General features: G+C 40.6%; 1 protein-coding gene across 9 annotated transcripts in view; it reads right to left on the reverse strand.

Annotated features, from left to right (window-relative positions):
• The window catches only part of ncoa3 (nuclear receptor coactivator 3), a 209,252-nt gene that overhangs the window by 51,151 nt on the left and 139,063 nt on the right, over window positions 1-19,038 (reverse strand). For 8 of the 9 annotated variants that reach the window (XM_033041878.1, XM_033041883.1, XM_033041875.1 and 5 more), the window contains one exon: window positions 1,180-1,287. In XM_033041878.1, the coding sequence (XP_032897769.1) occupies window positions 1,180-1,268 (89 nt within the window). In that variant the 5' untranslated portion in view covers window positions 1,269-1,287. Of the gene's footprint in view, window positions 1-1,179; window positions 1,288-8,047; window positions 8,067-19,038 lie in introns of those variants that run through there. The other variant, XM_033041882.1, reaches the window with a different exon arrangement.

The following is a 19,038-nucleotide window of genomic DNA, read 5'->3' on the forward strand; positions in this document are numbered from 1 at the left end:
TCCAAAGGACTGCGTGTTCAGCGGCTTCGCCGGCTGCAGGCCCCGAGTATGGGGGAGGAGAGGTCGGGGGTGGGGTGACGTCACTCGCAACTCGTGCAACATAGCGCAGGCCGTGCGAAGCAGATACAATGTGACGTCATCACGTCATCAGCCAATGCAAGGCGGATTTCTTTTCTAAGTTCTTTCAGATTTTTGAACATTTTGATTAATAACTCGAGATAAAAAGCATGAGTTTTTCAGGTAAGACCATTTGAGTCCACGGGATAAATCTCTACCAGAATATGTAAAACATTTACCGTTAGAGCGTCGTTTTTTTGAGCAGATGTCAAGTCAAGTCAAGTCACATTTATTTATATAGCACATTTAAAAAACAACTCTCGTTGGCCAAAGTGCTTTACATTTGTTATAAGAATAGCACAACAAAACAGACTACATACATATATTCATGTAGCCCTCACTCAGAGGACGTCAGGAAAGGCTTGGGAGTATAGATAAGTCTTTAGTCTTGACTTAAAAGAGTCGATGGAGGGGGCAGTTCTGATGGGAAAGGGGATGCTGTTCCACAGTCTAGGGGATGCAACCGCAAAGGCGCGGTCGCCCCTGAGCTTATGCCTAGACCGTGCCTAGATGTGATCACACACACACATCCAAGATCAGAGTTTTATAATTGTAGAAATACTCTTAACTGAAGGTCTGGGGTAACAAATAGTCACCATCCAAAGAAAGGTGGCAAGAGAAGAAAACAAACAGATTTTACACATGTCAAATATACCCTTTTCTCTGACAGATCAATTCACAACTCAACTTGCAGATGACCTCCAAATGAAACACTGCTTTCTTTTTTGCCTTTTACTGAATTGAGGCCCAACTAGGTTTGTGGAACAGTGAAGTGATCACTGTGTTTTGTCACTCAGCATCACACCATTTTTTCTGTTATCCTCGTCAAAGAGAGTAAGTATTATTTCATCAGACTGGAGAAGGGTCTCAACCCTGAAAAATCACCCATTCCTTCCCTCCAGAGATGCTGCCTGTCCCGCTGAGTTACTCCATTTTTTTGTGTCTATCTTCAGTTTAAACCAGCATCTGCAGTTCCTTCTTACACATTTAGTATACTCATTACACCTCAAACTGCCAACCTGTCGCTGCCTTTCAAGGAGATCAGCTTCTATCATTACATACCTTGAGCCCTGAGCATCAAAGGAAGAAAGTTTCCGTTTCCTTGAATCAGAATTCACCGGATCCAAAGTGTTTTCTCCAGGTCCACTCATCTTAAACACATATCAGCAACTGTGAAAAAAACAAAACTGAATTAGTAAAAACTCAGCTCAAATATTAATTATCTCCTGTTCAGAAAATTTCAATCTTTCTAAATTGTTTTAAAATAAATATTCACACCTTTTCAAATAAGCAGCAAGATAGTGTCGGTATCTAATGTGTCAGCATGATTAACGTTAATCAAAAATTAATGCCTTCAGAATCACGACTACACATAACTGGTTTCTGTGGAAACCTCTGCAGAAACAGTTAATACGTCATTTTCCATTCGTGCAACATGTCATTTCCTTTCGATTTTAAAAGAAATAATTGGTTAACATTAAAGGCGATAGTTATTTTTCCGATTGTTAATTAATTCGCAAACTAGTCTCATATGACATGAAATGTTTACTTTCAAATCATACTAGAACTAACCATACTTTACAACGAAATGTGAGTAAGAGAGTGCGGGAGAATGCATATATACCAAGCAAAATGACTCTGATTTTTGTTGATGCCATGAAATGCCCAAACTCATGGTCAGGGCAAACCATCGCATAAGACTGAGGGGAAAGTTACTGCCCTGTATTTGATGAGGAGTTAATGCTGTTCCTAACAGCCAACCTACACTGTACAATTGACACTGGTGTAATGTTAGAAGCTCTTCATATTAATCATGTTGAAAGTGCTCACACGTTATTAGAAAATACCAAATAAGAAACTGCTGAAGGAAAACAAAACTGTTAAATTGTCATATATATTGTTTCAAGGTTGCCAAAAGTCACAATTGACAGAGCTTGTTGAACCTGTGGTTTGATGTATTCTTCAGCATTGCACAAAATCAGCCAGAACACCATCTGCAAAGCTTTAGATACTGTTCTTTTTCTGAAGGCATCTCAACTTAACACCCGTTTCTCATTTTGCGGGCTTTCAAAGGAATAAGTGTTCATATGGCGCTGAAACAGAAATATTGGAGTTGCATTTGGCCTTAAGATGGTTTTGTTTTAGAAGTCGCAGAATCAATTTTCATTGTAGCAAACCACCAAGGCCAGCTGAACAAGTCAATGGCAACTCACTATAGTCAACACCAGACCACATTAAAGAACCATTTCATTCTCTCCACTATTCAAAGTATCTTTATTTCCCCCACAGGCACAGGTACTGTATTAAACAGATTTTTAAAAAAACAACTGAGTTTCTCCAGCATTTTTGTGTACCTTTTTAAAAAAATCAATGTGGGGCTAATTAATGGGGTTTTTTTCTGATTTGCTGGAAACGATTAATTTCACTCATTTTGCTGGGAGGGAACACCATGATAGTTAAGCAGAACTTCCTGTAAACAAGGGGCGGATGTTGAAGTTTTTTTCCCCCTAAAGGTCTGACAGATTCTTTTAACCAAGTTAAGCTAGAATTCAAACCCTATTTCTAACTAATTTAAAATAAATTGCCCAGCATTTTTTTTTGACAAATATCAAAACTCGATTGATTATTTTGTTATTGACGATATATAAACTGTTCTTAGAAAAAAATTGTCCTCACAGCAGAGCAATTTAAAGTTTTCTGGGCTCATCCTTTGTATGCGATCATAGGATATTCAAAAGTAAAATCCAAGAAGCCATAGATCTTCCAAAATTAAAGTAAAATCCGTGTTTATTAATAAAAACTACTCCTCAGTATAGAGGCGTACTTGTGCAGCAATAGTTTAAATAGTAACTAGAGTGCTTGTACAATAAAGCTTAATAAGTAACGACATGGAGTTAAGAAAGCTCTTGCTCAATATACCTCTATTTGGTGACTGGCAACATTACATAGATGTTGACACAGTTTGTTTCAACTTCTAGAAACATTTTAATTAGGTCCTATAATCAAAATGACACATAATTCAAACATAACACAACTGGATTAAAAACTCCGGTTATTAGAAGAGCATTTCAGCAAGCACACATTTTAAGAGCAGGTGGCGATGTGGAATACTACAGAGGTCAATGCCTGGACTTTTGATATTTCTTATTTACATAAATGCCTTGGATGAAGTAACTAATTGCACATGCATCAGCATTGCAAACAGTATTGATGCAAAATGTGCAGTTAGTAGTGTATTTTTATATGAGACTTTGGATCAGCTTAGCAACTAATTAAATGGCAATTTTTAATTTTATACAAGCAATTGTGAAGCAAGAGATTCTGCGAGAAAAACAGCAACCAAGGTGCTTCAAGAGAAGAATATGAGAGTGACTAAGTAGTGAAAAAAGATTTCTCACCCACAAATGAAGGCCAATCAAGCCCCCCAGATTTCACAAGAACATATATGGGTGGGGAGAGGAGAGAAAGGAAGACTTGCTATTATTTACTCGGCCAGTTCACAATCACATCCTTCCCTCACAGGTTTCATGTGACACAGTAAAGAGGACAGTTTCCCCATCAGTTAGCCATCCAATAGTTGCAGACAAACAATGAATGCTGAATGCTGAAACTTCAGACATGGTTCAATCAGACTGCTCTTTATTGAAGTGTGCAGCGATACAAAGAGCAGTCTGATTGAACCATGTCTGAAGTTTCGGCATTACTTCTGTGTTCTTTTATTCTATTGCTCGTGCTGTACATTCAAGCAGTCTTAATGCCTAAATGCATTGGAAAGGTTGAAAAGAACAGCAAGAATGATCACAGGAATAAAATGAACTACAAGATTATAAAAAGACTGAACAAACATTTAAAAAATAAGGGACACCAATAAGGAAACTACGATATTTTCTAAAAATAATTCAGAATGCAATGAAGCAGAAGTCGATAAATGAATACAACTTCAAATTAATGAAATACAGATAAGACAAATTTTAAAGAAAGATTACTTAAGAGGAGATAATAGCGTCGTATCATCTGCCAAATGAGATGCAGAGTGGAGGAGTTTAAGATGATGTTAAAAAGTTGAAAAAGATACGTGGAACATAGAACATCAAAAAGTAAAGCACAGGAACATGCTGTTCAGACCCCAGTCAGATTATAATCTGAACAAAATGCCAAGATAAATTCGTCTCATCAGCCTGCACTTGATCCATATAACTACATTCCCTGCATATCAAACAGTCTCTTAAACGCTACTACGATTAAATGAATTTGCATGTCCTTGATTTTATAGTATGGGTTTTTTTTTAATATCACCATGCTATGTTTTAAATTTCGACTGGGCAGATAGCTTTAAAATCAGCACAATAGCCATATCAAGGTCACCAAACTACTCCAGTTTATTTTTAGATAACAATATGATGCCATGCTCTTCATTTCATGACTTCTCTCAGAGATCAAGAGTCATTCAACAGGACTGATATGCAACCATAAGAATTACAGTCAGAACAGCTTGTATCACGTTAATACAAGATATGATTAGCTTCTATACATAAGCAGACTTGTTCAGTCAGAAGTGTCAAAAGGAAGATTTATCTTAGATTCCTCCGGAGATCCCCGACATCATAGAAGCCAGCTCTCAGCCAATTTAATTTATTCCACGTGATAAATCAAGGCAAGGCGGAGCAATGAAACTGCAAAGGCTGTTAGAGTAGAAAATATTTTAGCTGCAATAAAACCCACAATCCAGAACTTGCTGAGCCATCAGTTAAGCTGTTTGAGTAAAATTATAACACTGGCATTTCCAGACAATGTGGAAAGTTCGGAATGTCTGGCAAATTACCACCCAATTAATTTATTCTCAATTATCAACAATTTATCAAGAAGTACTTACTCATCAATAATTGTGTAAAATGTACATCTGCAACTAATGATATTGAAAGCACCAACCCCTGACATTGAATTGCAAAGCTGTTGCAGAGTCCCTTCAACATCAACACTCTGGAAGTCACGATTGATATGAAACTCAAATGGACTAGCCACATGAACATGTCGAAAATGGGATATCTTACAGTGAATGGCTCACCTGCCTACACACTTAAGCCTTTCAACCATCCACAAAACAAATGAGGAATATTCTTCATGTAGTGAAGCTACTATACTCAATTAGCTCAACAATAGCTAGGACAAAAAAGCTGCTTAATTGGCATGCCATTCATTTCCTCTGTCATTGGCACACAGTGGCTGCAGAGTAAAATGCAACGCAAATATGTTGAGAGCCCTCAAACTTGGTCATTACCACCAGGAAGGATAGAGGCAGTACGGGCATGGAAACATTTCAGCCCAAAAAAGTCGCGCACTATTCCAATTTGGAAATATGTTGCTGTACCTATACCCTGGAACAACCTATCGGAATCTAAATCAGATTGGTTTCTTCAAGGACAAGCCCTGCATAAGTAGTAACATTCTTTACTTCATCTCCCAAGATAATATCTGTAACCTTGTCAATGAATCCACAACAAAAAAATCCAAGGCCGATTCAGATCATTCCAACGATATGTCCAAACTTACAATATAAATTTGTCTGTTGTCTCCAACAATATGCAGCAACAATGTTCCAAATATTCTTGATAATTGTCTCAATCTCTAGAAAACATAAATTTCTGCTTCACACTCATTATTTGCTTCCAATTCTCACTTGTACATGTCCCAGTCTCCTGTCTTTCATTGTACTCATTTCAAAATCCTTCCTCTGCAAATTCCTAATTTACAATTGCTATTACACTCTACTCCCCCCCCCCCCCCCCCCCCCGCACCCAATTCCCCTCCCCCCCCCCTTCAAGCTAAAAGATAACGGTTGAAGTGTTTAATTGTCATATGCACCGGTAGCAACTGCAGCTTAACTGGCCCATAATGCAATCACACAGATAAATATACAATAATCGTACAATTATTAATAGTAGTAATACTAGGTAACCATAATAGTGCAAAACCACTTGCTGATCACTGTTTGCAACCTGCTGGACCTTCTTCCCGACAATAGTAGCAAAATGAGAGCATGGTCAGAATGGTGTAGGTCTTTGAAGACATTGGCTGGCTGAGGAAGCGCCTCCTACAGATCCCTTTATAGAGATTATTAAATTGGTGAGATAAGTATCTGCGATGAACCAGGCAATGTTGTCACTTCATGTAACCTCCCTCATTTCTAGGCATTCGAGTTGCAGAACCCGCTGTGATGCAACCAGTCAGTATGCTTTCTACCATATACCTTCATGAGAGTATTTGTTAACATACCAAATCTCCTCAATCTTCCAAGGAAGTAGAGGTGTGATGGACTTGTTTTGCAATTGTATCAATGTGCTGGGCCCAGGACAAATCTTTAAAGATTTGCACACCCAGGAACTTGAAGTTATTAATTCTCTATCCCATCATCTTGATGATGAAGACATGTTTGTGAATCCCCTATGTTCCCCTTCCTTAACTCAATCAACTCTTTGGTCTTGCTAATATTGAGAGCAAGATTGTTGTTCTTCCATCATTCAGATGGTCAATCTCTCTCCTGTACTCCACACAATGGTGGTATCATCAGTGAATTTAAAGATAGCATTGGAGCCATATCTGGCGAGGTGAGCCTTGAGGTGCTCCTGTGTTGATAAGAGGATGAATTGTCGCCAATTCCTACTGATTGTAGTCATTCGACGAGAAAGTCGAGGATCCAATTACATCGGGACGGGCAGAGACCCAGTTCTCAAAGTCTGATAGTTTTGGAGGGGACAATGGTGTTGAAAGCTGAGCTGAAGTAGATGAATGACAGCCTGATAAGTACTCCTATGATCCAAGTGGTCTCGTGCAAAATGGAGACCCAGTAAGATCATATCCACTGATGATCTATTGTGGTGGCAGGTGAATTGTTGTCGGTCTCGGTCCACAATAAGGCTGGAGTTGGTAAAGCATCATAACCAACGTCACACAGCACTTTATCACCATGAACATTAGTATCACTGGTCAGTTGTCATTGAGGTATGTCACCTTACTCTTCTTGGGCACCGCCATTATTGATGTCCTTTTAAAGCAGGTGGGATCCTCAGACCTCAGTAATGAGAGTTGAAGATGTTTACCAGGCAGTTGGTATGCGCAGGTTTTAAGAACATGGCCAGGTACACACACCATCAGGGCCGGATATTTTCTGAGAATTCCTCAGGATCTTCCGCTTCAGAAACTGGGATTATATTGTCATTCACATCCAATTGAAGCAATGGTGATATTTTCCATACAGTGCAATATGGTAGTTCAAAAGGGAAAAAGTATAACAGTTATGAAAATACAAATTACAAATGTAGATAATGCCTGTTCAGTAGTTTAAAAGATGCAGCTTACAATCACAGTCTCAGTTTAGGAGGTGCAATTATTTTCCAGATTCAGTTCATTTAATTTTTCTGTTGATCAAGTTCCTGATCCATTTAGGCTGTCACGAGCTCAACTCCCCAGTCAACCTGGCAGCATAATTTTGAAGACACGCCAAGACAGTGTACCGATGCACTAAATCACTGTGCAATACAACACTAGAATACAGGTTTTATGCTCAGAATTCTCCACATGACAAGTTCCTATCTTCCATGTAAGAATGAGGAAGACATCAATGAGAGTGGTTTGGCAACTTGCCGGAGGAAGAGAGAAGAAAGCAAGTATCCATGAGTTTCCATAATTCAGTTTAGGGAGAGGAATGGTAAATGCACAACATAATATTTTATGACAAATGAAAGATGACATATTTAATAACTTAAAGTAGCTCAAATTAATTTTTGCATTCTTAATATTTATATTTTCAAATTATGCAACTGCACAAGTGTGGCACATGAATGCAGCACAACTATATATCAAAGCAAAAAAGCATATCTCACAATTATTCCACAATGGTTTCCAGCATTTAGTACAGAAGTCAGAGACATACCAACCGCATAGAAACAGCAAAGTAATTTCATGTCCTGATGGTGGTGGGCATTTTGAGAAAGGTTTCCAAGTCTAATATCAGCAGAAAGCCACACCTGAGCATCAGTCTCCAACGCCTGGGACTGACACACTGCAAGTCAGGGCAATAAAACATTACTATAAAAAACTGAGTATTAATGATTAATGAGGAAACTTCAATCACTGACCCAAAGTTTGGATCTAAACCAAAGGTTAAAGAAAAAATTCCATCCTGGCCTTTAATCTTTAATATAATTCCTAATTGGAACAAATCTGAAAGACTATTAATATTTGACCAAGAGGACGTTTTCAGTATAAGGCATCTAATTAGCTTTTGAAAATTATAATCCAGGTATTGTTTTAATGCAAAACTGAACTGATATTAAATGAAAGTTTAACACTTTACAAAAACAATACAGCACTTATGAGTTAACAGCGCAGGTGTAAAAGAACAATGTTACGCAACAACAGAATGATCGTTCATGGAAACCACTAATTAGAAATGCTGCAAACAAGCAAACTTATAACCGCTGTGCTAATATTTTCCCCCCATTCTTCCTAAGAAACTATCAAGAACTACGTAGAAATTTACATGCTGGAAATGCAGTGTTTTGGGGACACATTAATATGAACTGTTAGGGAATTCAAAACTTAATTCAAAGTTTAATTCATCTTCAGCCCTTAAATTATGGCAAGGTTCTATTCATTGACAAGATTGTATACAGCAAATACAACATCAGCTTCAACGCTGACATAATTAAAAAAAATATTGCAGATAAAAAGATATGCACTTTTTCCACACAAAGGGTAGCGGGTGTATGGAACAAGCTGTCAAAGGGGGTACAGTGCCCTCCATAATGTTTGGGACGAAGACCCATCATTTATTTATTTGCCTCTGTACTCTACAACTTGAGATTTGTAATAGAAAAGAATCACATGTGGTTAATGTGCACATTGTCAGATTTTATTAAAAGGTATTTTTATACATTTTGGTTTCACCATGCAGAAATTACAGCTGTGTTTATACATAGTCTCCCCCATTTCAGGGCACCATAATGTTTGGGACACATGGCTTCACAGGCATTTGTAATTGCTCAGGTGTGTTTAATTGCCTCCTTACTGCAGGTATAAGAGAGCTCTCAGCACATAGTCTTTCCTCCAGTCTTTCCATCACCTTTGGAAACATTTATTGCTGTTTATCAACATGAGGACCAAAGTTGTGCCAATGAAAGACAAATAACCCATTTTGAGACTGAGAAACAAGAATAAAATTGTTAGAGACCTCAGCCAAACATTACGCTTCCCAAAATCAACTATTTGGAACATCATTAAGAAGAAAGAGAGCACTGGTGTGCTTACTAATCGCAAAGGGACTGGCAGGCCAAGGAAGACCTCCACAGCTGATGACAGAAGAATTCTCTCTATAATAGAGAAAAATCCCAAACATCTGTCCGACAGGTCAGAAATACGCTTCAGGAGTGGATTTGTCAATGACGACTGTCCGCAGAAGACATCATGAACAGAAATACAGAGGCTACACTGCAAGATGTAAACCACTAGTTAGCTGCAAAAATAGGATGGCCAGGATACAGTTTGCCAAGAAGTACTTAAAAGAGCAACCACAGTTCTGGAAAAAGGTCTTGTGGACAGATGAGATGAAGATTAACTTATAGAGTGATGGCAAAAGCAAAGTATGGAGGAGAAAAGGAACTGCCCAAGATTCAAAGCATACCACCTCATCTGTGAAACACAGTGGTGGGGGTGTTATGGCTTGGGCATGTATGGCTGCTGAAGGTACTGGCTCACTTATCTTCATTGATGATACAACTGCTGATGGTAGTAGCATAATGAATTCTGAAGCGCATAGACACATCCTATCTGCTCAAATCAAACAAATGTTTCAAAACTCATTCTCCAGCAAGACAATGATCCCAAACATACTGCTACAGCAACAAAGGAGTTATTCAAAGCTAAAAAATGGTCCATTCTTGAGTGGCCAAGTCAATCACCCGAACTGAACCCAATGTCTTCTATATGCTGAAGAGAAAACTGACAGGGACTTGCCCCCTAAGCAAGCATAAGTTTTTAAGATGGCTGTAATACAGGCCTGGCAGAGCATCACCAGAGAAGACACCCAGCAACTGCTGACGTCCATGAATCGCAGACTTCAAGCAGTCATTGAATGCACAGGATATGCAACAAAATACTAAACACGACTACTTACATGTACATGACATTGCTGTGTCCCAAACATTATGGTGCCCTGAAACGGGGGGACTATTATAAACACTGCTGTAATTTCAACATGGTGAAACCAAAATGTATAAAAATACCCTTTATTATAATCTGACAATGTGCACTTTAACCACATGATTTTTCCTAGTACAAATCTCACATTGTGGAGTACAGAGGCAAATAAATAAATGATGGGTCTTTATCCCAAACATTATGGAGGGCACTGGAGTTGAGGCAGGGATTATCCCAACATTTAAGAAACAGTTAGACAGGTACATGGATAGGACAGGTTTAGAGTGATATGGACCAAATGCGAGAGGTGGGACCAGCTGGGAAATGTTGGCCGGTGTGGGCAAGTTGGGCTGAAGAGCGTGTTTCCACACTGTGTCACTATGAGATAATGACAGGCTTCTAAAGCTTGGTGAAAGCGAAACATTTTTAGAAGCAACTTTGACAATAGGTTTGAATTCAGCAGAATTGCTGAATTTGGAAAGGACAAAGCTAAATACATATTTGTCAGGAGCAGGGCAAAGGAACTGGGGACTGCACAAACAACTAAAGAAGATTGTGGAGACTTTAAAATAAAATATTTTTAAAATGTGCATGTAGCAATCACATGCCATTTTTGTAGTTATTGCATATTTTTTATCAAATTACTGCAAGGTCACCCTAGGAAGCATAATCAACAATGGTATTAGCGGTAAGTTAAAGGGTACCACCGAACATTAAATCAGATGTATTAATCCTAGCAAAGGTCCAATGGGCGTGAACAGAAATAATGTTTAACATGACAACGATGATAAAACACATGACTGAACACAATACATTCAACCGAACGGAAACATAAAAATCTCAGGGGGTATAACTAGAAATTAAAATAATTCAATGCACAACAGCTAAAAATTGAGCAGGAAACCAAATGTACAGAAACAAACAAGCCATTGAAAGCCAGCAGGTAATGCCACTGTCATACATTTTCATCTTGGCAAAAAGCCGACTGTCAGAAGCATTAGAAGGTGTGGACAGCAAGTAATAGGAACAAACACACAAGTTCCATTAAATTTATAAGCAATAGAACTTTAGTTCAAGTAAATATTTCGCACTTGCCCAGCCACAGCTGCTCAATTCCCACCCACGCCATACATGTCAAAATCCCCACATCTCACCAAATGAAGAAACTTTCATAGGCATGCAAAGAAAATAACTGAATAGGTCATGCAGGCTCTGAATTGGAGCAAAATTGTCAGAGTGAAATGGAAAACAAAAGGGAAAAATTGCCTGAAAGTGAAAGAGAATGAGCGCAGAGCAACCGTACATATAAAGTCACAAACCGTTAATGGACCTGTGGGCTTATACCACTCTGCTCCATATCTGCAGATGTTGCTGCCAAGGGGACAGCACACAAATTAGGAAGAATTAATCAAACACATCACTTTGGAGAGCCACACTATGATAGGACGGAAGTAACTGGAAGTATGGAGAACATTAGAAGTGAAGGTGGGATAATTCATCTTGCTTTCAATCCCAATTCTGTTGGGGATATTTCCAAAATCTTAAACAGAGATGTAGGTAAAATAGACATGAACGAGAAGACAGCTGCAATTTGAAGGAGGAATAAAACCCCCCAGCACATTAGAAATAGAATGGGAATTAGTGGGAAAAGATGAGAAGGATACGGTGGTAGGAGTTGTTTTGGGAAGAGGAATGTTGGAGCTATTTATGGAAGAGGAAATGCACTGGACGAAGTGGAACTCCACAATTAACCAGCTTTGAATCTTAGGGTGGTTGAATATTTAGCGAGAATAATGCTGAAGGAGCAGAGGTATGTTTTATGAACAGGTAAACTCAAAAAAGGTAGGTGGAGGGACATGGGAGAGAAATTCATTCTGAGCAACAGGAGGAGGAAAAATTGGAATAGGTCTGGCTTAATGGCAAAGGAAAAATGCAGAGGTTGCTAAATAGACGGGCTTGGGGTGAAATTCATGGTGAAACTTAAAGATTTAATATGAGGAATTAGTTCAAAGTAGCTGCTACTTAAGAGAGAGAAAAATTCAGGTTAAACATTTAAGAAACAATTAGACAGGTACATGGATAGGATAGATTTCGAGGATTATGGGCCAAACCCAGACAGGTGGGATGAGTGTAGATGGGGCATGTTGGTCAGCGTGGACATGTTGAGCCAAAGGGCCTATTTCCATGCTGTATGACATTATGACTTCAAAAATGATCGAAGTGACTTAAAGGTCACTGCAAATTTGGATATTCTGACATGGGGTGCTAAACCAGTGATCCAAATTTAATTCTGAGGATATCCACATTATTATTGGTTTTCCACAGAACTGCTTCATTAATCACTTTCATTGTAAGCACGTACAATTTGCTACATAAATCTCCTTTTACATATCGAGCTTAAGCTAAAATGATGAATGTAAATAACTACAAATAAAGATTACTATTGCATGACATCATTTATACATGTCATGCAAATTTTACTGTAAAAATTCAGTGCATTAAAATTCAGTGCAAGTGCCATGTTAAAGGGCTGTCCCACTGCGGCAACCTAATCTGCGAGTTAAGAAGAGTGTCTTCGACCTTCAAGCTCGAGGGCACTCGCCTGGAAAACCTCGAGCTGGATCGACCGTCAGCGTTGAAACCGGGAGCTGGATCGACCGACCGCACACACAAACACATCGCAAAGGCGGGGGCCAGGGAAAGCGGGGGAGCAGACCCGTGATGAAGAGGAAGGATAGACGGCTGCACAGTGTACGGTAAGTCCTTTAGGGAGCGCGGAGGGGGGGGGGGGGGAAGGGAGAGAAGTGGGGGAGAGAAGGGGGAGGAGAAGGAGTGGAGACACTTTTAAGAACTATAATCAAGTTTAGCGGCCATTTTACCTACCGGTCGGTTTTCCTGGGTCCTGAAAACTACAATGAGCCAATCAAAATGCCCAGTCAGCGAAGGAGATTGCCTATTGCTGCCCTCGACTACCTGTAACTAAACAGCGATCCCACTCCACTGTACTACGAGTTAAAAAGAACCGTGCCGACCAAATTTTACTTGCGGAAAATTTTTCAACATGCTGAAAGTTTTTCCACAACCTAGCTGAGGCCGTGAGTATTTGGGAACTTCCCTCGAGCATGAAGGAGAGTTCCAGTGACCTCATAGGACCACGTGTCGACCATGCTGCGAGTTTGAGTCAAGGGCAAACTCTTCTAAACTCGCAGATTAGGTCGCCGCAGTGGGACAGCCTCTTTAGTGTTTACGTTCTAATCAACCATGAGGCATCATCTTCAGGTTGGCAAAAACATGGGGCATCATCTTCAGATTGACAAAAACATGAAGAGAAAGGGCATTACCAGCCGACTGAAGAAATGAGTGACTGCTGTGTAGCATTTCAACCACAGAATTCACAGCATATTAAATGGTCACATAACATTCCATTAAAGAAACTTCAGGGCTTCTGTGTTACACAGCTTAATTTTCCACAGGGAATTAAATGAATGAATCAATTGTCCAATTCTCAAAAAATCTATACAAGCCCTCTTTAGATTTGAGAAAAACCACCATTCCTGCAAGGATAGAATTTACTCTCAACTGAGAGTTCTACAGCATTCATTGCTTTTTTTTTCCATGCTACATACAGAAATAAACTGGAAACCACACAGTCTGCAATTCAGCCTCTTAAGCCATTGGAAATACACTTTTTACTGCTCCCTAGATAGAAGGGCAGGCCCTCAATAACGTTTTTCAAACGAGCAAATACAAAATGTCTGTAGGCTTTGGACATCACTAAATGCTTTACCCATAACATGAACGACTATGACTGAGAAGTGTCATCAGCTGAAGGCAGCACTGTGCACTAAGCGCTGATGTTAATACGTGGGTTTCTGAGGAATGATGGATGACCAGGCAGGTAGTGCAAAAGCTCCCCAGGTCAATCTTGCTCAGCAAACAGCATTCTTTGCTAAGTACTGATAAATTATGTACAAAATGGATAATTTATGTTTCTGTGTTAGTTTGAGACTATATGCCTTTAAAGGGGCTGTCCTACTGCGGTGACCTAATTGGCGAGTTTAGGAGAGTTTGAAAAAGTGTCATGTTGAAGACCTCCTTCGACTATGTTAAAGACTAGCTTCGACGAGCTTTGGGAAAATTGGACACCGAATAGTGGAGAATGAAGACGACCTCCTTCGATCTCCCTTCGACTATGTTGAAGACTATCTACGACTATCTTCGACTACCCTCGACTACCTACGAATAACGGCGACTTACTTCCACTAAACCTACGGGTAAAAAAAAATATCGATTTTTTTCCATGGCGCCGTTTTTTTACCCGCGGGCATTTTTCAGCATGTTGAAAAATACGTCACGACCTAGCTGAGGCCTCAAGTACGCGGGGGCTACTCTCGAGCATGAAGTGGAGTTACAAAGACCTCCTAGGGCCTCGTGTCGACCATGCTGCGAGTATGAGTCGAGGGCAAACTCTTCTAAACTCGCCAATTAGGTCGCCGCAGTGGGACAGCCCCTTTACGTTACTGCAAGCAAGATTGTCATTTTACCCGTATCTCGCAGTACTTGTGCACATGACCATCAATTAGACATGATTTGAGTATCAATTGAAAGACATACAAATGTGGCAAAAATTGCTGGCATCCCAAAAGATTGGGAAATTTTCTAATTTCCTGGAAAGGATGGTGAAGAAAAATGAGGAGAAAATGGCATAGTGTAAATTAACAAATAATGTTAAAACTGTTAAAGATAGCTTCTACATGTACAAAAAGAGAATAGATTACAATAAGCTACAGAAAATACTGGAAGCCCACAGATGAACTGGCAATTCCCACTATTTCTTTCTACATTTGTTGCTTGACCTGCTGAGTGTTTTCAGTGATTTCTGCTTTTATTTCTCATTTCCAGCAAATACAGTTCTTTTTAAGTTTCATTCTTATTAATTTGGATCATTCTTCATACTAAACAACATTGACACTATAAACATCCCAATAATAACAGATAATCAAGCTATAAAGGGAGGTGAATTTAACTTCTGGAGAAGCAGGGAACTGCAGATGCAGGAATTTTGAGCAAAACACAAAATGCTGGTGGAACTCAGCAGGGTGTCTGTGGAGGGATTGGATGATGTTTTGGGCTGGGACTCTTATTCAGATAGATGTGGGGGGGGGGGGAGGAGAGAAAGCTAAAAAAGGGGTGTACGGCAAAGTCTAGCATGTGATAGGTGGCTACAGGTGAAGGGCGGTTGATTGGCAGATATGTGGAGTATGTGACAAAGGCTAGAGATGAAATGGGTGTCAGATAAGATGAAGAATTGTGAAATGTAAAGCCAGGAGGAAGGGATATGCGTGAAATGAAACAGGGAGGTGCTTAAAGGAGGGATGAAAGGGAAATAAGGTGACTCAGGGATGGCTGACGAACGTACAGAGGAGGGAAAAGGAGCAGGGCCAAGGGTGGTGGAAATTGGAGAATTCAACATTCACACCAATGGGTGGTATGCTACAGACAAAGAACTGTTCATCAAGTTTGCGTGTGGGCTCATTCTTCAAGATTCAAGAGAGTTTATTGTCATGTCTGGCAAAGGAAGAAACCCAAGGACGGAAAAGTCAGTGTGAGAATGGGACAGGCTTGGATTCATGAGTTTATAAGAATGAGGAGTTAACTTATTGAAGCAGAGAAGGCAGATAGGGTAAATGTCTTTGTGGGGTTAACTAGAACAAAGAAGCTTTGTTTCAAAATAAGTCGTCCATTTATGACAGATACAAGGACGAATTTCTTCTTTCAAAGGGATGTGAATCCTTGGAAGCTTCTATCCCAAGAGAACTTGGGAAATAAAACAGAATAATTTAATATATTCAAGGCGCAAACTGACAACCAATGTAACGCCAACGCATCAGTCTGAAGAAGGATCTTGACCCAAAACGTCACCCTTCTCTCCAGAGATGCTGCGTGTCCCGCTGAGTTACTCCAGCATTTTGTGTCTTCCTTTGATGTAAACCAGCATCTGCTGTTCTTTCTACACATTAACTCCAATATATGTTTCTCAAACTCATGTACAGTGCCCTCCATAATACTTGGGACAAAGACCCGTCATTTATTTATTTGCCTCTGTACTCCACAAATTGAGAATTGTAATAGAAAAAAATCACGTGGTTAAAGTGACATTGTCAGATTTTAATAAAGGCCATTTTTATACATTTTAGTTTCACCATGTAGAAATTACAGCAGTGTTTATACATTTCAGGGCACCATAATGTTTGGGACACAGCACTGTTATGTAAATGAAAGTAGTCATGTTCAGTATTTTGTTGCATAGCCTTTGCATGCAATGATGGCTTGAAGTCTGCGTTTCATGAAAATCACCAGTTGCTGTGTGACTTCTCTGGCGATGCTCTGCCAGGCCTGTATTGCAGCCATCTTTAGCTTATGCTTGTTTAGGGGGCTAGTTTGGAGTCTGTAGACTGGGCAATGTTCAAGGACTCGGCAACGGACTTGAACGAATATGCCACAGTCGTTACAGACTTCATAAAGAAATGTGTGGAGGATTGCATCCCTACAAAAACCTTCCGAGTGTTTCCCAATCAGAAACCTTGGATGAACTTTGAGATCCGCACTCTCCTGAAGTCCAGACACAGGGCATTCACCTCCAATGATACAGTGGCCTACATGAAGACCAGATATACGACCTTGGTAAGGCCATCAAAAAGGCCAAAAGTGACTTCTGCTCCAAACTGGAGGACGAGACAGATGTTCGGCAGCTGTGGCAGGGTCTGAATGCAATCACCTCCTACAAGGCAAAACCAGGAGGCAGCTCGAATGCCGATGTAACATCACTCCCTGACGAGCTCAATGCGTTTTACGCACGCTTTGACAGGGAGAATACTGATGTGCCTTCCCGATCCCCCATTCGCTGTGATGGCATTTCAGTCTCAGTCACAGAGGCCGATGTCAGGAAATCCTTCAGAGGGGTGAACCCCCGAAAAGCACCTGGACCTGATGGTATACCCGGCCGTGTTCTAAAAACCTGTGCGGACCAACTGGCGGGAGATTTTACGGACATTTTCAACCTCTCACTTCTGAGGTCTGAGGTCCCCACCTGCTTTAAAAGGGCATCAATTATACCGGTGCCCAAGAAGAGTAAGGTGACATGCCTCAATGATTATCGACCAGTGGCACTAACGCCGGTGGTGATGAAATGCTTTGAGAGGTTGATCATGGAGCAAATCAACTCCTACATCGACAAAAACCTGGACCCACTGCAGTTCGCGTACCGCCACAACAGATCAACGGTGGATGCGATCTCGCTGGCCCTCCACTCCGCACTGGACCACTTGGACAACAAAAACTCATATGTCAGGCTGTTATTCATTGATTACAGCTCGGCATTTAACACAATCATCCCCTCCAAACTGGTTACCAAACTCGCAGAACTGGGTCTCTGCGCATCCCTCTGCAACTGGATCCTCGACTTCCTCGTCCACAGACCAGTCTGTTCGTATTGGTGGAAATGTGTCAGCCTCAATAACAATCAGCACGGGAGCACCTCAAGGCTGCGTGCTCAGCCCCCTGCTGTACTCACTCTATACCCATGACTGCGTAGCGAACCACAGTGCGAACTCCATCATCAAGTTCGCTGACGACACCACTATTGTGGGGCGTATCACTGATGGGGATGAGTCAGAGTACAGAGGAGAGATCGAGCAACTGTCCATATGGTGCCAGCGCAATAACCTGGCCCTCAACACCAGCAAAACCAAGGAACTGATTGTGGACTTTGAAAGGAGTAGGAGGGGGACCCACAGCCCCATTTATATCAACGGGTCGATGGTTGAAAGGGTCAAGAACTTCAAATTCCTGGGGGTGCACATCTCTGAAGATCTTTCCTGGTCCGAGAACACTAACGCAATTATCAAAAAAGCTCATCAGCGCCTCTACTTCCTGAGAAGATTACGGAGAGTCGGATTGTCAAGGAAGACTCTCTCTAACTTCTACAGGTGCACAGTCGAGAGCATGCTGACCGGTTGCATCGTGGCTTTTTTTTTTTAACTTAAGCAGATAGGATGTGTCTATACACTTCAGAATTCATTATGCTATAATAGATATAATGATAGCTGCATTATACATATGCAGTTTTATCATCAATGACGGCAAGTGAGCCAATACCTTCAGCAGCCATACATGCCCAGCCCACACCCACCACCGTGTTTCACAGATGAGGTGCTTTGCTTTGGATCTTGGGCAGTTCCTTCTCTCCTCCGTACTTTGCTCTTGTCATCATTCTGATATAAGTTAATCTTCGTCCCATCTGTCCACAAGACCTTTTTTCCAGAACTGTGGTTGCTTTTTTAAGTACTTCTTGGCAAACTGTAACCTGGCCATCCTATTTTTGCGGCTCACCAGTGGTTTGCATCTTGCAGTGTAGCCTCTGTATTTCCGTTCACAAAGTCTTCTGCGGACAGTGGTCATTGACAAATCTAAACCAGACTCCTGATCTGTCGGACAGGTGTTTGGGGATTTTTCTTTATTTATAGAGAGAAATCTTCTGTCATCAGCTGTGGAGGTCTTCCTTGGTCTGCCAGTCTCTTTGCGATTAGTAAGCTCTTTCTTCTAACTTCTACAGGTGCACAGTCGAGAGCATACTGACCGGTTGCATCGTGGCTTGGTTCGGCAATTTGAGCGCCCTGGAGAGGAAATGACTACAAAAAGTAGTAAACACTGCCCAGTCCATCATCG

Source organism: Amblyraja radiata, chromosome 23 (assembly GCF_010909765.2).
Source record: "Amblyraja radiata isolate CabotCenter1 chromosome 23, sAmbRad1.1.pri, whole genome shotgun sequence".
In the NCBI taxonomy this organism is placed as follows: domain Eukaryota; kingdom Metazoa; phylum Chordata; class Chondrichthyes; order Rajiformes; family Rajidae; genus Amblyraja; species Amblyraja radiata.